Below are 19,660 nucleotides of genomic sequence, written 5' to 3'. Positions count from 1 at the left end.
TTTTTTTTTTGGCTATTGCTCAATTAACTGCTTATGACTGCTTCAGTGGTCCATGGTCACATATGACAATGTTAGCTTATCGAGCAAAGTTATTAGAAAGTGATACGCAGATGCGCAAACACGCTTCGAGCGGATACGCGCGGCGCGCGCTGGACTCAGATTACAGTCTGAGCGTCTCGAGCGCGTGCACTCATCCTAGAGACTCCAGATGTGGACATCGTCTCTATCAGCTCAGTCAGACCTTCCGAGTGGACAGAAGATCTATCATGTTACCTTTCTCTCTCGCTCTGTTTTTATTGCCGCTCTGCGGTGCGGTCTACTATGGACCTTTGCTCCCTGAAATGTCCAACGGGACTTTTCACCACTTCTTCGTCCCGGACGGAGATTACGAGGAGACCGTAGACCCGGAGAAATGCCAGATGCTCTTTAAATGGATCGACCGCAGACCGTGTCCACTGGAGGAAGACCAGGACTCGATCATACGAGAGGATTTCATCATCATGAAGCAGCAGATAGAAGACGCGGCGCGCGTCCTGGAGAGCCTCGGGAAGAGCATCTCCTACGACCTGGACGGAGAGGACAGCTATGGGAAATACCTGAAGAGGGAGATCGTGCAGATCAACGAGGCTTTCACAAACGTGGAGAAATCTCTCGTGGAGCTGGAGACCAAATTCAAGCAAAACCAGGATACCGAGCAAAGAGAGGAGAATGAGTTCACCAGTAACTTCATCAAGCCCATGTATAATGTGAGGGACACTCTACAGGAAACCCTGGACATCTCTTCTGGACTCAAGGATAAACATGAACTCATCTCTCTGATCATCCGGAGTCACGGATCCAGGTTAAGCCGGCTTAAAAATGACTACCTGAGTGTTTAGAGTCACAGACCTTCTGGACACACTACAGTCCGAGTTGGACTGTTTCCCCAAGTATGTTAAACATTGGATCTCCAGACTCTCCCAAAGTGTGAAACTCTTTTTTACTGATGGTTCATTCACGCTTCAAATATATATATATATATATATATATATATATATATGTGTGTGTGTGTGTGTGTGTGTGTGTGTGTGTGTGTATTATACATTTGTTATCCTTTTGAGATTAAAAAAAAAAGTTATTGAATCATCAGTGGTTTCTGGGTTTAAAACATAAGTGCAACAAATTCTTATTGGAGTTTTTATTTAAAAAGTGTCAAATGTAAAGCCAGTTCAGATGTACCAGTAAACCTGAAGCCATAAAAACCTTTAAATGTAAACATTTTCTGAGTAAATAATACAAATAAAATATATATATATATTGAAAAGACAAGTCTCTAGGCATGCATGCAAAGAAGCTTTTTGTGGAGAATGTGTATGCCTTTTTTGATTAGTTGCATCAATAAATTAATTGTTATAGCCACCAGTAAGAAAAAGAAATACACTTCATGAGGTGTAACATCAAAGTGAACAGTTCTATTCAAGTCAGAAATATTGTTTAATAAGATTTAGTTAACCTGCCTCTAAACTTCTTCTCTAATGTGAGATAGAAACAGCACCTCATACTGTGGGTTCACTGTCAGACACAGGTCTGTTATTCCTGTAATCAGTCTTTCTCAGCTGTCTGTGTACTGCTGACATTCATTTAGGAGGATTGAGGTTTGAGGAAGCTGGAAGGGTGCTGGTTAAACAGGCTGGTGGAGATTTGGCATTTCCTGTGCCTCTAGAACAGAACGTCTCTGTCTCTTTCTGCCATGTGGAAGAATAATCAAACTCTGCAGCAATATACAAAGAAACAAAATATACCACTCCTTCTGCCAACTCCACAAGAATGCTGGGATATCTGCTGGTGAACAGTTTTAAGGTTTAATCATCACGACCAAAATGAGACTGAAGCATAAAACACATCCTGAACCACACATTCATGAGCTAAAACACTGCACCGAAACCTGCATGTTCATTTCTGACCAGAACAATGAGGTTCTTCTAGATGGTTTCTGCCCACAGTCTCCCGAGCTGGGACTGTTTTCTTTCTCGTCCTCACATTCAGAGTTTTATTCTCGCTGGAGGTTAAAGCTAAAGGAAAGAATGTCTTTACTAATGGTTTAGTGTTAGCAGATCTCAATAACATCTCATATGGATCCAGTTTCTGTGGTTTTGAGGCAAAAAGAGGAATAAACAACAAAGGCAAAAAGTTCTTGATGGTTATTTTAAGTGAGATGCTATAAGAAGCTGTCTTTATCAATCAAGCAGAGCCGTACCGTTGGGTTTGGGTGATAGATTTCCAGTGAACATTTAAAATAAAATGATTTCAGATGCTCATCTCAGCTTTCATGTGCTAACTGCTATAAATCAGACTGGAAGTGTGGCTTGTGTGCATCGGATGCCCACTACAAATGAATGTTTCTTCAGTATTTAGTAGTAGCTTATCAGTGATGAGTTTATGTACATATGGCAGAAATGTACAGAAAAATCAATGAAAGCCGTAATCAAACAGACAAACACTATTAACAGCAGTTATGATGTGATGCATTCACACTTAAAGCAGAATGTGGGAGTTGTGTTTGTTGTTTCAGGGTCAGCATCATCTCTTCTCAGCTCTTCTGGATCCAGACTGAAGCAAAAACAGAGAAACAAACAGAGATTAATAATGTGCATTTGATCAGATATAACTGCAGTTTAAGATTATGAGATGCATTATTTGAATGCTTGACCAGAGACATGTTTGTTAACCTAGATTTAAACAGAGAGAGTGTGTCTGAACCCCGAACATTATCAGGAAGGCTATTCCAGAGTTTGGGAGCCAAATGTGAGAAAGCTCGACCTCCTTTAGTGGACTTTGCTATCCTAAAGTCCAGTTTTGTGACCTTATGGAGCGAGATGGGTTGTAGCGTGGTAGAAAACTAGTTAGGTACGCAGGAGCTGAACAAACCATTAAGAGTCTTGTATGCAAGTATTAATATTTTGTAAATGAACTGGATCTTAACAGGTAGCCAGTGCAGAGACTGTATAATTGGGGTAATATGATCATATTTTCTTGACCTGGTAAAAAAAACCTAGCTGATGCATTAATAGTGTATACACGTTCTTAATATTATATTTGTTTGTTTGTATTTGTTAAATTCTCACTCAGTACAATTTATCACATGTCAGGAGCTCTAGCTACACCCTTTTGTTTTAAACAATCTCACTCGTTTTGTCCATGTAATAATTAATATTGTGTTTTATAGACTTGTGATGGCTTAATGTGCTCAAAATGATGAAACATGTTAAAAGCATCCAGTTGATGTGGTTATCACTGTTCGAAAGCCAAGTCATATTTCACTATAAATCTAATGATGTCAGCGGCTTTCTGTGAACGTTAGCTTTAGCATATAGTGATGATTAGCTCCCAGGCCAGTGTGTGTGTGTGTGTGTGTGTGTGCGTTTCTTCTGGAATCTGCCCTCGGTAAAAACAAACAGCAGCTGGTGCTCATCATAGCACCCCCACACCTACACACACACACACACACACACACACACAGCAGAGAACCATTTCTAGCTAAACTGTTAAGTGTGTTTCTCTTTCTTTCATATTTGTCATCAGTCATTATCATAGAAACAGCACATCTGTGTAGTGTTTAGTGCTGAACTCTAAAGTTTTGATAGTTTTCAGCGTGCACTCAGTTTCTGAGAGATTCATATAAAGCATCAGAACAGAAAGAGAAGTTTTTGGCTTCATACTGAGATCCTGCTGATCGTGTGGTCGAATCTGAGCACATTTTGGGGCACTGGGGAGATTTCTTTTGATGGCTGTTGTGTTGTTTTCTTTTTTCAGCAAAGGTCTCGATTTTATTCTCTGAAACAATTATTATCATTTGTAATACTTCTTTATTGTGGTTCTTGAAGGGCTGTGTAAGAGAAAGCGGTCTGAAGTTTGGCCTGCTCAGAGAGATTGGATCCTAACAGCCTTCTTCTTTGTGTGTCCCACCTCAGAGTCCCTTTCCCCCGGTGGGACCCCAGTCCAAACACAAGCCTTCAGCTGCCCTGCACACCAGCTCCAAACCACAACCACTACAGCTTCATCATCCAGCTTCTGCAGAATCTAACTTTTTATGTGAAGTTGAATGCATAATTGTGCGATTTTATGAGCAGCACTGCTCAATATAAAGTTTCTTAACATGTGAAATTCTTCCGCGTGTGGCATCAGACGTTAATGCTGACACGAATGATTCCTCTCTCTCTCTCTCTCTCTCTCTCTATATATATAAAATTAAGTAATCATTACTCATTTCTGCATTAAGTATTCTTTTTCGATGTATGGTAAAATGCAGAGACTAGAAGCTTGAGAATGGATTATTTTGGCTTGGGACTTTGAGCAACCACTTAGAGTTCCCTAGAAACCATCTAACAATGCCCAGATCAATGTAGTGTCATGGTATTAACTTTTTTAATTGGCAAGAACCACTCACAAAATGTTTAGTCTAGATGAGTGGAAAAAAAGAACAAATCAAAAACAGGAGGCAATGAATAAACAAACGCTTTGAGATTTCACTGGTGTGCTTTCGGTTTGGAGTATGAGTCGACTCTTTTTGGGATCCAACTGAAGTTTTGATGCTTGAAATTGTTTGTAGGGTCATTCTTTACCCTCTGCAAATCTGGATAATCTGCATACCCTCTGCATAATATCCTACTCTACACATTAACCTGCAGTAGCAATAGTTTGTATCCAGTTTATAAAAAGCTGCAGAAATCTACTGAACTATAGAGTTTCTCAAATCCGTATAAAGTTGGATTGTTAGACATCTGTGCAAACAGACGGATGTGGATTCTTTCTTGTTTCTGTTTCAGATTCCAGAGAAAGCTAGACGCTGTGTTAGCAAAGCATGCTTGTGTTTCACTGAAACAGATACTCACATCCTGAACTGAAAAAAAACACTTATGCATTCACAGCCATTACTCTGTCAATGGGAATAAAGGGAAATCTCCTAAATTGTGTTTGGAAAATCTGAATGTTTACCACAGTAAAATGATAGATCTACCCTACCTAGACGTGAACAGTGACTCATAGCTTAAGCAAGACTTTTCAGACATTTTCCACAGTTTAGTCACAGACCACTAAAATAAAGGAGATTTTTGTGAATTGGCTCATATGAAGCATTTAAATATATTCACTATATGTAAAAATTAAATAAACGCTATCATTAATTGTTCAAATAAATACTGAGATTCAAAAGTCCTGACTCTACACTGAAAACATTGAAACTTTACTTTGCTCAACCGCTGCATATTTAAATCTGCTTGGTCAAACAATATTCTTCGAATGAACTGTTTTTGGTTAGGTTTGAATCCAAGGAATGCTTAGATTGGATGAAGCAAATATTCTGCCCAAAATCATGCTGGATGTGGTTTGGAGGAGTGAAGATCTCAGGAGCCCAAAATAAAGTTCATTACTTATGTTCCCACAGGCACCGAAATACATTTACATTCAATCATAAACATGATCAGTACTTGCAGGAACCCTTAAAAGGCTAATGTTTTAGAAAATCTGTACAAAAACAATGAAAAAAAGGAATTCAGACTGTAAGCAAACTAACAAACAAGTTACCGTACCTTATACATAGGAAATATTATAATTAAAAGACAGTTCAGTCAGTCTTACTGTAAATAGAATATGTTCATGTAGAATAAATGCTTTATAAGCACTAATAAACCGCTAATAATAGGCATGCTAACTACTAGTTGATAGATACTGTAGAATTGGTCCCTAGAGTTTTACCAAAATAGGAGTATAAATTATTAATTGCCATATCATTTCTGGTCAAAATGTGCAGGAAATTTTCACACATAGAGTGAAAATGAGTAAGTGAACCCTTGAACCATGAATGTACCCTTCCCCCTAGGAGTGCCCCCTGGCACTCCCAGGTGAACTTACCCGTTGATTGTAATCATCAATAAGGGAGTAATCCAGAATGTCCCTGGCAGGAACCAAACTTCTCTCCTCTGGACTGTAAAGTCTCTGAAGTCATGGCATAATGGTTAGAGAGTTTAACTGCTAACCCTGAGGTTGAGGGTTCAAATCTCGGGCAGGCAATTCCACAACTGAGGTGCCCTTGAGCAAGGCACCGAACCCCAACTGCGGTTAAATGCAGAGCACGAATTCTGAGTATGAGTCATCATAGTTGGCAGTATGTCACGTCACTTCACTTAACCTTCTCAGTCCACCAAGTACTGAAATCCACATCCCCTCCATCTCAAGCCCAGAATACGGTTCACCGAAATAAGTTGGTTCCCCATCTATGAGGTGCTGCAGGGGGAGGGTGAACTAGAGCAGATTAATGGGTGAATGATGAATGAAAAACAGGCTTCAATTTAGAGACATGAAAAATAAAATGAATTCTCCTATATACTGGGCTAGGCTAAGAATCTTAATGACAGTACATGGGCCAATCAATTTTGTGGCAAGTTTATTACAAATGGAGAAGAGAGGAATATCATTAGAAGAAAGCCAAACCTTTTGACCAATGACATAGATAGGCTTCAACCGGTGGCAATCGGCCTGAGCCTTAGTCCGCACTCCCACCCGGATGGTAGTCTCTCAGGCTCTTCCACATCTGGACAAAGGCGTGAGCAGAGGAGACTGCGACTTCGGATTGCAGACCAGGAAAAATGGAACCCCACCAGAATCATTGTTTAAAAATAAAGTTAGTATGATTCACTCCTGGATGACCAGCCACATTGGAACAATGGCCTTACCGAATAAGGTTAGACTGTAATATCTCCGACACAAATAACTGACTCGGTTGGCACCCGGGTGGAGATGTAACCCCATCTAAGGCTGCACAAACCTTTGACTTGACCTCCCATGTGAATGTAGAGACACTGAGTCTATCAGGTATTATAAAATATGAGGTAAATCATTCGATTTTATGTTCTTGGAACCCAGACAATAGGAAAGTGAAAAATCAAAACGACTGAAAAAAAAAATCCCACAAGCCAGAGTTAAGATGCTTAGCAGATCTAAAATACTCGAGGTACTTATGATCGGTCCAGATGATAAAGAGTACCTCCAAGCCCTCTAACCAATGACACCATTCCTCCAAAGGTAACTTGACTGGCAGCAACTCTCTGTTACCAAAGTTGTAATTACGTTCAGCAGATGACAAACGATGAGAAAAAAAGCACAAGAGTGCATCTTGTCATCAGAGGAAGAGCGCTGGGTAAGAACACTGCCTACCCCCACCTCTGACCTCCACCAGAAACTGACATGTAGGATCAGGGGCTATGAGAATGGGACCTGAAACAAAGCGGCACTTGAGGCTGGTAAATGCAGTTTCAGCTGCACTGGACCACCTGAACGTCGTTCTGGTGGAGGTCAAGACAGTCAGAGGAGTGGCTAGTTGGCTGAAATTGTCAGTAAAGAAAAATGACGGTAGAAATTGGTGGTTGGCGAATCCACCACAGCCTTTACCTTATCTGGATCCATACGCATTCCCTCAGACGAGGTGTATTCAAAAAATGGATGTGCATGGAATGCGCATTTGTCCACCTTGACAAAAAGCCCATTCTTGAGCAGCCTCTGGAGAACTAATCTGACATGCTGAACATGTTCCTTGAGAGAAGAAGAGAACTGATCCACCATGTCTCTCAGTACGTCAATAACGAGTGCATGGAACCACTCCAACGGCGTGAAGACAGAAGACATCAATGGCAAAGGACAAGTATTCTTTACTGTGATGTTGTTCAACCCTCTATAATCGATTCATGGTCTCAGGGAACCATCCCTTCTTCCCCACATAAAAAAAAAATCCTGTCTCAATCAGAGAAGAGGAAGGACAAATGAGCATCAGAAAAGTATTTAAAGTGAGTATAACATGACCTTAGGAAGAGACATGCCTGGTACTAGATCTATAGCACAGTCATAGGGATGATGTGGAGGAAGAAAAACAGCCCGGGACTTACTGAACACTTCCTTCAGGTCAAGGTACTCCTTGGGGATGTTAGACAGTTTCACTGGTTCATTCTGCAACAAAGAACAAGACCAGCAGACTTGAGGCAAGAAGCATAACACTGATCACTCCACGTCGAGATGGAATTCTGACCCCAGTCCACCCTAGGGTTGTGTTGCACTAGTCAGGGGTTTCCCAGAACGGCAGGATCCAGCGGACAGTCAATGAGCAGAAGTGTGAGTTTCTCAATATGATTCCCTGAATTGATGAGGGGTGACAGGCTCAGTAGTATGTGTGATACAAGGAAGAGCCTCAGCTTTACTGCCGGGCTTGGCCTTTTACTTGACAGTCAAGTGACCCACAGCGCCACAACACAAGCAAAGTCCCCTTGCTCCCTGACAGTCTCTCTCCTCCCGGGAAAGCAGAGCTCTTCCTACTGGCATGGGTTTATAATCAGATGTGAGACTGACCTTATTACAGGAACTGGCAGTAGAATACTCAGGAAGTTCCGAAGCTGGCTTACAGCACCACGCTGATCGTGCTGCTGTAGACGTGCATCTAACCGAAGAGCTAATTCAAAGACTCCAGTAAGATCAGTGGGTAATTCCATTGTGAAAATCTCCTTCTGAATCCGGTCAGCCAACCCATGCAGGAACATGTCCCACTGTGCCTTTGTTCAACTTGCACTCAGCTGCCAATGTTTGGAACTCGATGGAATAATCTGTGGTTGCAGGGAAAAGAACCTGAGCGCTCGTTTAAAAAAGCTGTACAAAGATTAGGCTCACAGTCATATGCTTCTAGTGTGGGTAGACACGTCTCGTGTTGACGTCTGGTGCTTCTAAAAGTGGGGTGAACTGGCAGCAGGGGCAGCACATTGGGCAGTCTCAGTTGATGGAATTGGGTGGTGAGCTTGGACACCTGCGCTACCAAGCCTTGCACAGCTTGCACAGCTTGACCTGTTGCTAATATCCGTTCCTCCTTACTGCATTGTTATCGGACAAGAAATCCTGTAGATCCAATGTATTCTCTGAGTCCACTGTTTGGTCAGATCATTCTGTCACAAATACAAAGGAGGATTCAGTAGCAAATGTGAAATATAACAATTTATTTTGAAGTGTTCTAACGAAACAAAAGGCAAGAGTCAAATAAAGCAAGTGCAGGAAATGAGTCACTCTTGGTGGTGCAGGGACGCAAATGGCAACTGTGGATATCCTGGGGAATATGCAATCCGTAGGAGAATCTGGAACCAAAACAAAGAACAGGAACATCCGCGATCCGGATGAGAACTGCACCCGTTTACACGGCCGACGGGCCAGGATGCCGGGTCGTCCATCCCCTGCCAGCGCCGCGGCCGTTAGAGGAACCTGCCACCCCTCGCACCCCGGACCGAAGAGGGGAGCGCGTGCAGCTGCCGGACTCCTCCCCTTACCTGGACCTTTCCTTCATGAACACTGCCCGACCCACACGAACCCTGCAGCACAACGAGGACACCAGATTCTTCACACACACTCTTCCCCTTTGGCCACCTTTAGCCCCTGTTTTATGATTTTTGTTAATAAAAGCCTCTCCGAGGTCTGACGCCATGCCCACTGTGTCTGTCTTTGGCACAAGCCGATTAGTTAATGTTGCATATGCAGCCAATGAGCTTGCTGCTTTACATTTAAATGACTGATTAGCATTTACTAGAGCATTTTGCAGTGCACTTTCAGAGTTTCTCTGACAACCTCCACCTCCCCAGTTCCACCTGTATAGATCTGCTATGGGTTATTATAAACGCTATTTGTGCAATAGCAGTATGTCTGAAATTCTCACAGCTTTTCAGCATCTCGCTGTATTTATTAGCAGAAGTAAGTTCCTGTCTTTGATTTGCATCAGCAGCAGTAATCTACAACAACAGCAATAACCAACAGCAACAGTGTAGCAGATCTATTCCACCAAGACCAAATACATTACCATGCTAAAATCTTCTAAGAGTTGTCATGATAGATATATGTGTGTGTTTGTGTGTTTACATTAAATGGAAGTATTAAATTTCAATACAAACAATCCTTAAAAGTCTAAATGCTGTAGAAAATTACAACCACAGACAGAAATAACTAAGATTTTTGGTGTTTTATGAGCCCAGCCAAAAATCTGCTGAAATAAAAATACCCATCATCATAAAGCTCAAATCTCACTGCCAGTATGACTGAACAGTGTTTCAGAAATTCAGAAACAAAAAAGTGAATCAAACATGGTGAGTCAGGATCATTTTATTAGAAAAAAAGTTCATAAATCATATTGTAATTTCAAAACAAATAATGTCCTGTCTAATTTCTCCTAAAACTGCTATTCAGAAGACTCCTTGATAATGAGGTTGTGCACAAGCAGGTTCATTTTCACATATTGCCTTCAAATTTACTTTGCTTGTGCTGTTTGACATTTTCATTTTTACTGTAAAACCTAAAAAAATAAAGAAAGCATATATAGGAAGACACTGAAGACAATGATATTTTTTTTAGTTGTGTCTTGATCTGTTTTTCTCCTTTCTACATACAGTAGCAGGCAAAGCCGAAACAGAACAGTTTATTGAACAAAAATATGAATCTGTCATTCTCTGAGACATTTCCATATTAAATCGATTGAGAAACATAAACAGGAGACTGGAGGGGAGAAACAGACAGGAAAAGCAAAAAAACAGTCCATCATTAATACATACATAATGAACATAATGAGAGACAAAGATAAAGACAGAAAGAGAGCACCATAAGAGACACAAATCTTCAGTCAAATATGAGCTAAGAACCAGAGAAGAAGCCTGTCTGACTGTGTTTTGTCTAATCAGCATCTTTGATTTGTTTTCCAGTAAAAATATCTAAATATCCTTAAGTTAACACCAATATGAATTCACAAAATATTTATTTTACATTTTCGAGAATGGAGACACCGGGGCTAGTTGTCCCATCCATCAGAGCTATTCTTTTTGAAAAGAAAGTACAGTTTAGCACACTTTTAAAAAGAGTACTTTTTATGGAAATAATATAGAATATTCTTGAATGTCTTCGAACACTTATTTGCATTATGATTATAATTAAAAGAAAATATATTGCACTTTTAATGTATATTCAGTGCAGTACATCTGACCCACTTATAGGTCTTAAGTATATATTTATATGTAATTTCATAATTTATGAAAGTGTACTGTAAAGTGTACTGACAAGCATTTCTGATAAACTAAAATACACTTGTACTTTACAAGTACTAAAATACACTTGTACTTTACAAGTACATTCAAAAGAAATGTACTTTCTTTTGAAACTTGTACGTATGCATGTATTGAAATATATGTGTTACATTTGCAAGTTGCAGTTTGATTCATTTCAAATCTATTCATTTTCAGTGTATTACCAAAAGTATTTTACACGTGTTTTATGTTAGTCAACACAAAATATGTGTGCTTCTTTAAATCATAACAAAAGACTTTTAAAACATACTATAACTTTAAAGTGAAGCCTTTAAATTGACATTACTAGAAAGTGCACTTTTTAGTTTAACACACTTAAGTGGTCTTTTTTATTAATGTCATTATCTGCCAGTACAATTGTTTTAAATATATACTTTAAAAGGTATTAACTTTTTAAAGGGCTACTACTACTATACTTTAAAAGGTGCTGTGGTTGAACAAGGTATTGCACTCCAAATTCAAAATATTGGAGATTTTTTTTTTTTTTTCTGGCCCTTCTCCTCAGACTTGAGGCACATGCAGGTTGCCAGATTGATGACACAAACAGGAACGAGTGCACTTGATGATGAATGAAATTAAATACACTGTTTTCCGCCAGCTGGCAACCAAGGGTGCCAAAATACAACTGGGTAAACTGGCAGTGAACTAAAACAGAGACCAACTTTTCCGGCACTGAGAATAACTGACTGTAGTATTGTTTTTCAGGTAAACAAGTATTTTAACTAAGCATGTTTCTGCAAACATATTATGATATTTTTATGCTTTAGTAGTCAAAATCTTACATACAGCACCTTTAATGATTTTCCCACTCTTTTTTTCTGGAAAATAAGACAATCGTGCTGATTGACACTATTTGCAGTGTATGTTTTCTTTCAGCTCCAGCATGTTTAGCTCAGCTGCACTCTGCATCATGATTTATTCTCACCGTCATGTTATAGCAGAGTGTCTGCACAGTGTCTGCAGTATGTGTGACTGTTTATTTGCCATTTCTCTCTGACATGTAAAGACCTTGTCTATATCAGCGTGTTGAGTCTGTGCTAGCGGATCTATGCGTGTGGTGCGTGGAGTGTGCGAGCCTCACACAATGCCGTTCTCCTGTCGAGGTTTGTGTGTGCTGCTGCTGATCTGGGGACTGTGCAGAGAGGGCGCCAGAGTGCACAGAAACCCAGCCAGCAGCGTCAGACCCAGACCGCCCCACGCGCTGAACATGGACCAGCCGTACCCGTGACTGATGTCCTCTGGCAGGCCGTACAGGTAGCGTGGGTACCGCGAGAGCTCGAAGTTAATGCCAGCCACACATGTGCACAAGGAAATGATGCAGCAGGTGCCTGTGAAGTGTGATCGCCAACAAAACAACACAGTGAGTTCATAACAACACAGTAGGAACTCAAGAGAAGCATTGTGGATACAGATACAGAACACTGCATACTGTGCACAGCAGCAGAGCTGTAGTATGCCATCACAGGCTTGTTGTTGTTTTTCTTGTCTCAGTAATAAGCTGCCACCTAGTGGTCGTTTGCACTGAGTGCGTCTCACCTCCCATCAGGAAGAGCAGTCCAGCTACATACTGCATCAGCTCATTGTGTTTCCAGCAGCCCAGAGCACCGACCATCCAGCCAAACACAATGATGGCCACAGCCATACCGATGAAACCTGCCGTCATCCGCTGCAAGTCTGCAGGAGAAAACAGAGCTGAAGGATCGCTTGGGAAAAATGAAGTGCGCTTCACTGTACTGAATGTGCACTTGTAGTGCACTTAAAATCTTAAAGAGTGTATTATTAAAAAAAAAAATGGTTCTTGCAGATGGTATTAGTGAAATATCAGTCTGTGCTTCTTAAAACACTTAAGTAAACTTTTAAAAAGTGCACTTTGTACAAATGTCAGATTTTAAGTTTTAAAGGGGTGGTTGATTGCAATTTCACTCTTTTAATGTCAGTTAGTTTGTAATGTTGCTGATTGAACATAATATCTGCAAAGTTGCGGTGCTGAAAGTTCAATGCAAATGGAGATATCATCTTTTAAAATTCTGGCGGTTTAATGCCTACAAAAACAGCTGGTAAGGGACTACAACGAGCTTCTTCCCAGGTCCATTACATCACAAACCCAGATAGACCCCGCCCCCGGGAACACGCAACAAAGGAGGCGGGGCCATGTTGTGCTGCTTTAGAGAAAAGGAAGAGAAAACTATGGTTGCGCTTAGAAATCTATTCATATAAGTATCCTGATTCTGTCTTCTAACGATTCTAATGGATTCACAAGTGTTCTAAAGCAGAGGTTCTTAATCCTGTTCCTTGTGTCGCCCTGCTCTACATCTCTCTCTCTCTCTCTCTCTCTCTCTCTCTCTCTCTCTCATTCAGCTTGTCAGATCAGCTCCAAACTGTTCCATGTATACACTTGTTTTCACATAGCAATCAGAAGTGTTACACATGGCGTACCGTTGCTGTATAAAAGCTGTAATCAGGATAAAACCGGAAGCTAACAGAAGCAGTAGCATTTACAAACAACAGTGCATCTATAAGTATGAGAAAACAACAAACAAACATACTATTAAGACCAACTCCTCCCCCTCCTGCTGCTCTGCTGTGATTCGTTGTTGTGTCGTCACGTGACTCACTGACACAACACGCTGAGGAGCAGCGAACTGAGTGAGAAAGCTGATAGCACTTAGAATGAGAGATCAGGATGGCCGAGAGAAAGCCAGAAAAAGAGGAGGGATTTTTGTTATTCTTTATTTCTTTTTTAAAAAAAGACTGTAAAGAATTCATTCTACAGTGGCTAATAACTAATAATTTTGTGGACTTAAATACATTTAAAAAAAATTATTGCCTAAAGAATTGATCATTCATTCACCTCGGTATCGGCAATACTGACCCTATATGTATTTGGCATCGGATCGATACCAAATTTTGCAGTATCGCCCACCACTAGTTTACAACACAACCGGAGCACATCCTGAGCTTGAGAGGGGCGGGATCTTCAGACGCACTCGAGGCGCTTTAGCCAATCACAGTACACTGAGCCAGCTGACCAATCTCAGCCCATCTGGTATTTTTGAGGGAGGGGCCTTCATAATAACAGGAAATAAATCAAGGTTTTTGTCAGAGAAGGGCCAGATCAGTGTTGGATATAAGTCCCAAAGACTAGAACAAACCCAGTAAACCACCCCTTTAAAGTATTTTCGAAGCATTGCTGTAATAATCTTTTTGTGCTTTAAAAAGGTACACTTTTTTAGTATAATTGACATGTAAAGCATGTTATATCACATTAAGCATCAGTTTATCTTACTAAACTGAATTGTGTAACTACAAATGAAGAGTTCATTTACAAAAACATATGACTTTTTAACCATTTCCAAAAATCAATTATGAAATTATAGACAAATAAGCATTTAAACATACTTAACTGACTCAGTGAAACACTGTTACGTTCAACTAACGGCATGTCATTTAAACGACATTCATTAAATTAACATGCAATTAAGTGTCTAAAAACATTCAGTGTAGTCACACCTATAAGTGTATCAGTAACACTTTATTTTAAGGTGTCTTTGTTACATGTTACATGTACTTACTATTACAATTAATATTAATTATGCATAATTACATGGAAGTAACCCTAAGCCGAACCCTACCCATATAGTAAGAACGTAGTTAATTAATATTCCTCAGTACTTAAATGTAAAATTACACTGTAACAAGGACACCTTAAAATAAAGTGTAGCAGTGTATGTTTTTAAATTGTATTATTGCACTAATAAATATTTAACTTTACTATATAACACTGACATTAATCAGTAGATACATACTATGCTACAACAGAAAATATGATTGTACTTTATTAAACTTAAATCAAACACATCGTTAACTCTAACTGTACCCCAACTCAGTAGTAGCAAAACTGTTTTGAACTACAGCATGAACCTAATAGGTATTAGGTACATTGTATGTAACAGTTAAAGCAAAAACTTTGTAAATGTTGGCGCTCTAGCGGTTAATCAACAGAACTGCACGCATCCCGCGGAAGAACATTCTAACCGGAACTACTTCTCCGGGTTTATGTCTATGGCGATTCACGCAGGTGTGTTACTCCGCAGCGGTGACGACCCGAACAGGCTACAATATAGTCCAAAAATGATTATAAATATTATCTTAGTGATTTGGGATAAGATAAAAAGGCGGGTTAGTAGATTAATTTATGATGTACTCGGTCATTATAGACATTTAGCAAATTTTGTACACAGAAAAAGTTACATAGTGTTGCTTTATTTAATCTATTAATTAATCTGTTTGGTGTTTTGGTCTATTAAGTGCATTAGTTAGTACATGCAACGTGTGTAACAAGAACACCTTAAAATAAAGTATAACTCCAAATATTCTTAATTGTACTTTTTCACAAGGAATACATTCAATACAACAGACATAATGTCAGCACAATAAGAGATGCACATCTAGTCTTTGAGGTATTTTATAAACATCTCTCTGTTTATTACTGTGATGGTGCTTTGCTACTGAATAAATCGCTACATACATGAATGTGACTTGACTTGAATTCACAGATTTAAAACCTTCACTTAACTTAACATCGTCAAGCTTTTAAAACTAATTTAAAAAGAAATTGGCCAGGCTTTCTAAAGCCCAAAAAATAAAAAAATAAAATAAAGTTTTAATCTAGTTTTCATAAGCAACTGTAATAAAAGTTTTTAATAAAAAAAATAATCATAATTCTCAGCCACTGTAACAGATTAGACTTTAGTGACATGATCTGACTTACGGAGAGCATGCCATTCGTCTTGTCTTATTGTCTTGGTGATGTTCACAGGCAGATTCCGTGGGATATTGACCGAAGTATAGTAATACTTCACCGGCGTGCAACGCTGAAGCAAACCTGTGGAAATTCACAGAAACAATCTGAACTTCAGCCATAGTAGTGTAGATCAGATGATACATGTGTGTTTGAAAGTCTTCATAGAGAAGCAATTTAGACACATTTCATAAAAACATCTAAACACATATTCAGGCCCTTAACTTTGGTCCCAATGCCTTCATTTCAGTAATGATCATTAAAAGTTTGAACCGGACCATAAACAATCAAGCAAGAAAGTCAATCAATTCTCATGTCGTGCTGAGATTGACTTCACTTCCTGTCTGGGGTCCCAGTGATGTACTGTACGTGTAAAAATATGAAGAACCTTTAACATCCATGGGAAATTTATATTGCACAAAGTTTCTCAATAATGGATAAAGGCTCTTTAGAATCTTTACAATAAGAAAAATAATGTTTGCTGTTCACAGAAGGGTTTTTTGGGGAACCCATCCCTGCAAGGGCCACCTTCTGGAACTTTTATTGTAATACACACACACACACACACACACACACACTACAAACTTGAATGGATTTATGTTTTATATCTGGGTAACATATGTGTGTAAAATGTTTAAACACGTTTATTATTTGTCTAAAACATAATTATACATTTTCTCTCAGACACCAAAAAGAACAGTCGGATTAATCTTTAAAATACTGAACTCTATTAATCTTCAGGTGAGAACCAAAATCTGCATCTCATTGCCCCGGAAGACTGTATAATTTATAACATTAAGGACAGAAATGTTTTAGAAGCATCAGTGCATCAAAGAAAATGTATATTTTTGAACCATTTTTTAAATCTATTACTGCTTTTGTCATTAGAGTGATCAAATAACTAAAAACAAGAAACAAATGTACTGAACCAGAGAAGGTTAAGTGAGTTTCCCTTAATAAAAGGTCCTCATGGTCTCTTTGGACCTCAGATGGATCCCATTGCCCTGACAGTCTCCATCTGTTTCTGTATTTGAGCTGAAATATGATAAATGTGAACACAAGCGTGTGGTTGGTGCTGATGTTAGAGATCAGCACCTTGGATAGCGCCAAACACTCTTCAACACTCTTTCACACACGTTCAACAAACACACAAACACACTACAGCTGTGCAACATCAGCTTCAAATCTGGGTCCTGCTCACGTGTGGCCCATTTAGCATCATCATCACCTTTAAAAATCAGGTCCTCGTTCTCCAGATCGAAGCCTTCTCGGTGGCATTTCCTCCAGAGTCCGGTTGTGGTTGAGTTGTAGCGGCGGCTGCAGCGCGCTTCCGTGACCGGCTCAGGGTGCGAGGATTCCCGCAGAGGACTCGCTTTAGGTCGCATCCGGAGTGGGAGGTTCTGGTTGGAGATGTATATGTATCCTGGGTCATTTCTCTTGCTGGCGTATTTTTTGCATCGGTCCCGGTGTTTCCGCGCATCTGTTTCGTACCAGTAGTCCGTGCTGATGGCCATGGTCAAGAGCCCGATGGAGCAGAAGGCCAGGAAGAGCCCCGACGCCGTTAATATCCTCATGATGCCCGCGGACAACTGTCACGTCTTCCGCCGAGCCCATATCATCCCAGGACATTACACATGATTAACCCGACATGACACATGCTCCTGGAGCTCTAGCAGACATGTTTGTGCCTCTGCTGCTGCTCGCTTGGACTCGGGATGGAGGAGGACCAACCCCGGACACTGATGATGAAAGCGCTCCGGATTCGTCAGACAGCAGCTGGTGTGCCGCTGTTTCCGTAAAGGAGCTTCCTTTGAATCCTATAAACGTGTCAGGGTGATATTATACCCAATATACATATATTTTTGATGGATAAAAATGCAAAAAAGGTTAAGTCTAATGTAGGAGCTTTGAGATTTTTTGCCATTAAAACTTTTTTATTGTTTATTATTATTATTATTATTATTATTAAGCGGTTTGTCCTGAACAACATTTATCACTGTAATGGGAAATAATGAGGGATGCGTGAGACAAGTTGTCACATATTATGTTATACCTGCCATGGTATACTTGTCATCTTTGTTTTGTTGCTTTCATAAACCTAGGATTTTATTATTATTATTATTATTATTATTATTATTATTATTATTATTATTATTATTATTATTATTATTATTATTATTATTATTATTATTGGATGGTGTTTGTGGTTTTAGTAGTGGTAACATTTTATTCAGTTTACAAATGCATTTACAAACTCAAAAGTAACAATGTCTTTATGGACCTTGCTTTGTAAACAGTTGTGCTGGAGCAGAAACTGGTCTCCCCCAAACTATTCCCACAAAGTTGGAAGCATAGTATTGTCCAAAATGTTCAATGTGGAAGCATTAAGATTTCCCTTCACTGCAAGAAAGGGGCCGAGCTCAACCACTCCTGCAGATCACACGGCTGCAGATGCTTGGATTGAAACCCATTCTCTGAAGCTCCGGCCGCCCGGTTTTTGAGATCATAGATGTGGCATCCTGTCATAGTATTATGCTTGAATTCACAGCGCTCTTGTTGCAGTGTTGCAAATGTTCGTAAATGCACACTGCATAGCTGGGTACTTGATTTTATACACCTGTGACAATGGGTCTGATTAACCCAAATTCATATATATATATATATATATATATATATATATATATATATATATATATATATATATATATATATATATATATATATATATTTTTTTTTTTTTTTTTTTTTTTTTTTTTTTTTCAATATAGTGTGTGACTTGAATATATTGTTCTGAGAGTCACCCATTAGTGCAACTTCATGCATTATTAATCTATCCAAATAAATAAAATAAAAAACTAACAGATGCTGTTTTTAGCAATACTACTATTGTTGTTTTTGTTCGATTATTTGTCACTTTCATGTCAGTTCAGGTTCCATGGCTCTGGTATACACGAGAGAGTATCTTAACCAGCTTGTGCTAGTTACAGGATAGCATTGCGCATCTAAAACCAATTAAGACCCTCTCGGAATTCAAGCTGGTCCAAATTAGTCTAATTTCAGCAGGGTAGCAACAGAGCTTCAGCACCAGCAGATGTGGACATATACTGTACAATATACTCTTAATCGCCAGATGATGGAGGCAGAGCATCAGTACTGCTCTCCTTGGCATGTTCAGCACTTGCAAACTGCATATCGGATCCCTACAGGGGAGCGGTGATCCCTTAGTTATTTTAGCTATGACTATCAGAATTTCTTAACTGCTCTGAAGATTGTCACGGAGTACTGTGGCATTTAATATAATGGGTCTTTAGTTGTTATTTTTTAGCATTTTTTCTCCTAAAAAAAACCCCTCTTATTTTCAAGAACTATTTATCTCTGTTTAGAGTTCCTGTATATGGTATTCAGAGAAAGTGGATATTGGTTAACTGCATAACTGTATATTGGTTACCACATGGCACAAAAAAATTGATTTCAAAACGGCTTTAAAAAAGAATAGTTCCTTATAGTTCCCAGTGGAAGACAATAAAAAAGAAAAATTCCCCAGGATAAAATAAGATATGACAAGTAAGCAGCTCTGGGAGAAACCAACATCCAGTTGGGGAATCCCACCTCACCTGACATATTTCAACAAATTAATAAAGCATGCAGGGTTGATAATGAGAGTCATCTTCTTTTGGTGACAGACACTGGTTAAGATCTAAAATTGAGTGAGACGAATGCACATGAAGAGAAG

General features: G+C 39.4%; 2 protein-coding genes across 2 annotated transcripts; one reads left to right on the top strand and one right to left on the bottom strand.

Moving 5' to 3' along the window:
• Positions 1–95: 95 nt before the first annotated feature.
• LOC113043780 (fin bud initiation factor-like) lies at positions 96–4,058 on the top strand. The gene is made up of 2 exons (XM_026203375.1): positions 96–929; positions 3,951–4,058. The coding sequence occupies exon 1, from the start codon at positions 111–113 to the stop codon at positions 876–878; it is 768 nt and encodes a 255-aa protein (XP_026059160.1). The 5' UTR covers positions 96–110; the 3' UTR covers positions 879–929; positions 3,951–4,058.
• Positions 4,059–11,473: 7,415 nt separating this feature from the next.
• Positions 11,474–17,696, bottom strand: LOC113043779 (transmembrane protein 178B-like). The gene is made up of 4 exons (XM_026203374.1): positions 17,156–17,696; positions 15,898–16,011; positions 12,663–12,800; positions 11,474–12,454 (listed from the first exon to the last, which is right to left on the bottom strand). The coding sequence occupies exons 1-4, from the start codon at positions 17,499–17,501 to the stop codon at positions 12,204–12,206; spliced, it is 849 nt and encodes a 282-aa protein (XP_026059159.1). The 5' UTR covers positions 17,502–17,696; the 3' UTR covers positions 11,474–12,203.
• Between the last annotated feature and the right edge of the window lie 1,964 nt (positions 17,697–19,660).

This window comes from Carassius auratus, chromosome 25 (assembly GCF_003368295.1).
Source record: "Carassius auratus strain Wakin chromosome 25, ASM336829v1, whole genome shotgun sequence".
Classification (NCBI taxonomy): Eukaryota; Metazoa; Chordata; class Actinopteri; order Cypriniformes; family Cyprinidae; genus Carassius; species Carassius auratus.
This window is presented reverse-complemented; position numbering and strand designations above follow the sequence as displayed.

What these genes read in the sequence shown, in the direction of transcription:
- LOC113043780 (XM_026203375.1), top strand. Translation starts at nt 111, where the DNA reads ATGCGCAAACACGCTTCGAGCGGATACGCGCGGCGCGCGCTGGACTCA.
- LOC113043779 (XM_026203374.1), bottom strand. Translation starts at nt 17,501, where the DNA reads ATGAGGATATTAACGGCGTCGGGGCTCTTCCTGGCCTTCTGCTCCATC. An exon ending in AGACGAATGGCATGCTCTCC is followed by an intron (nt 12,801 to 15,897) that starts GTAAGTCAGATC and finishes TTTCTCCTGCAG; the next exon opens with ACTTGCAGCGGATGACGGCA. An exon ending in ACTGCTCTTCCTGATGGGAG is followed by an intron (nt 12,455 to 12,662) that starts GTGAGACGCACT and finishes CACACTTCACAG; the next exon opens with GCACCTGCTGCATCATTTCC.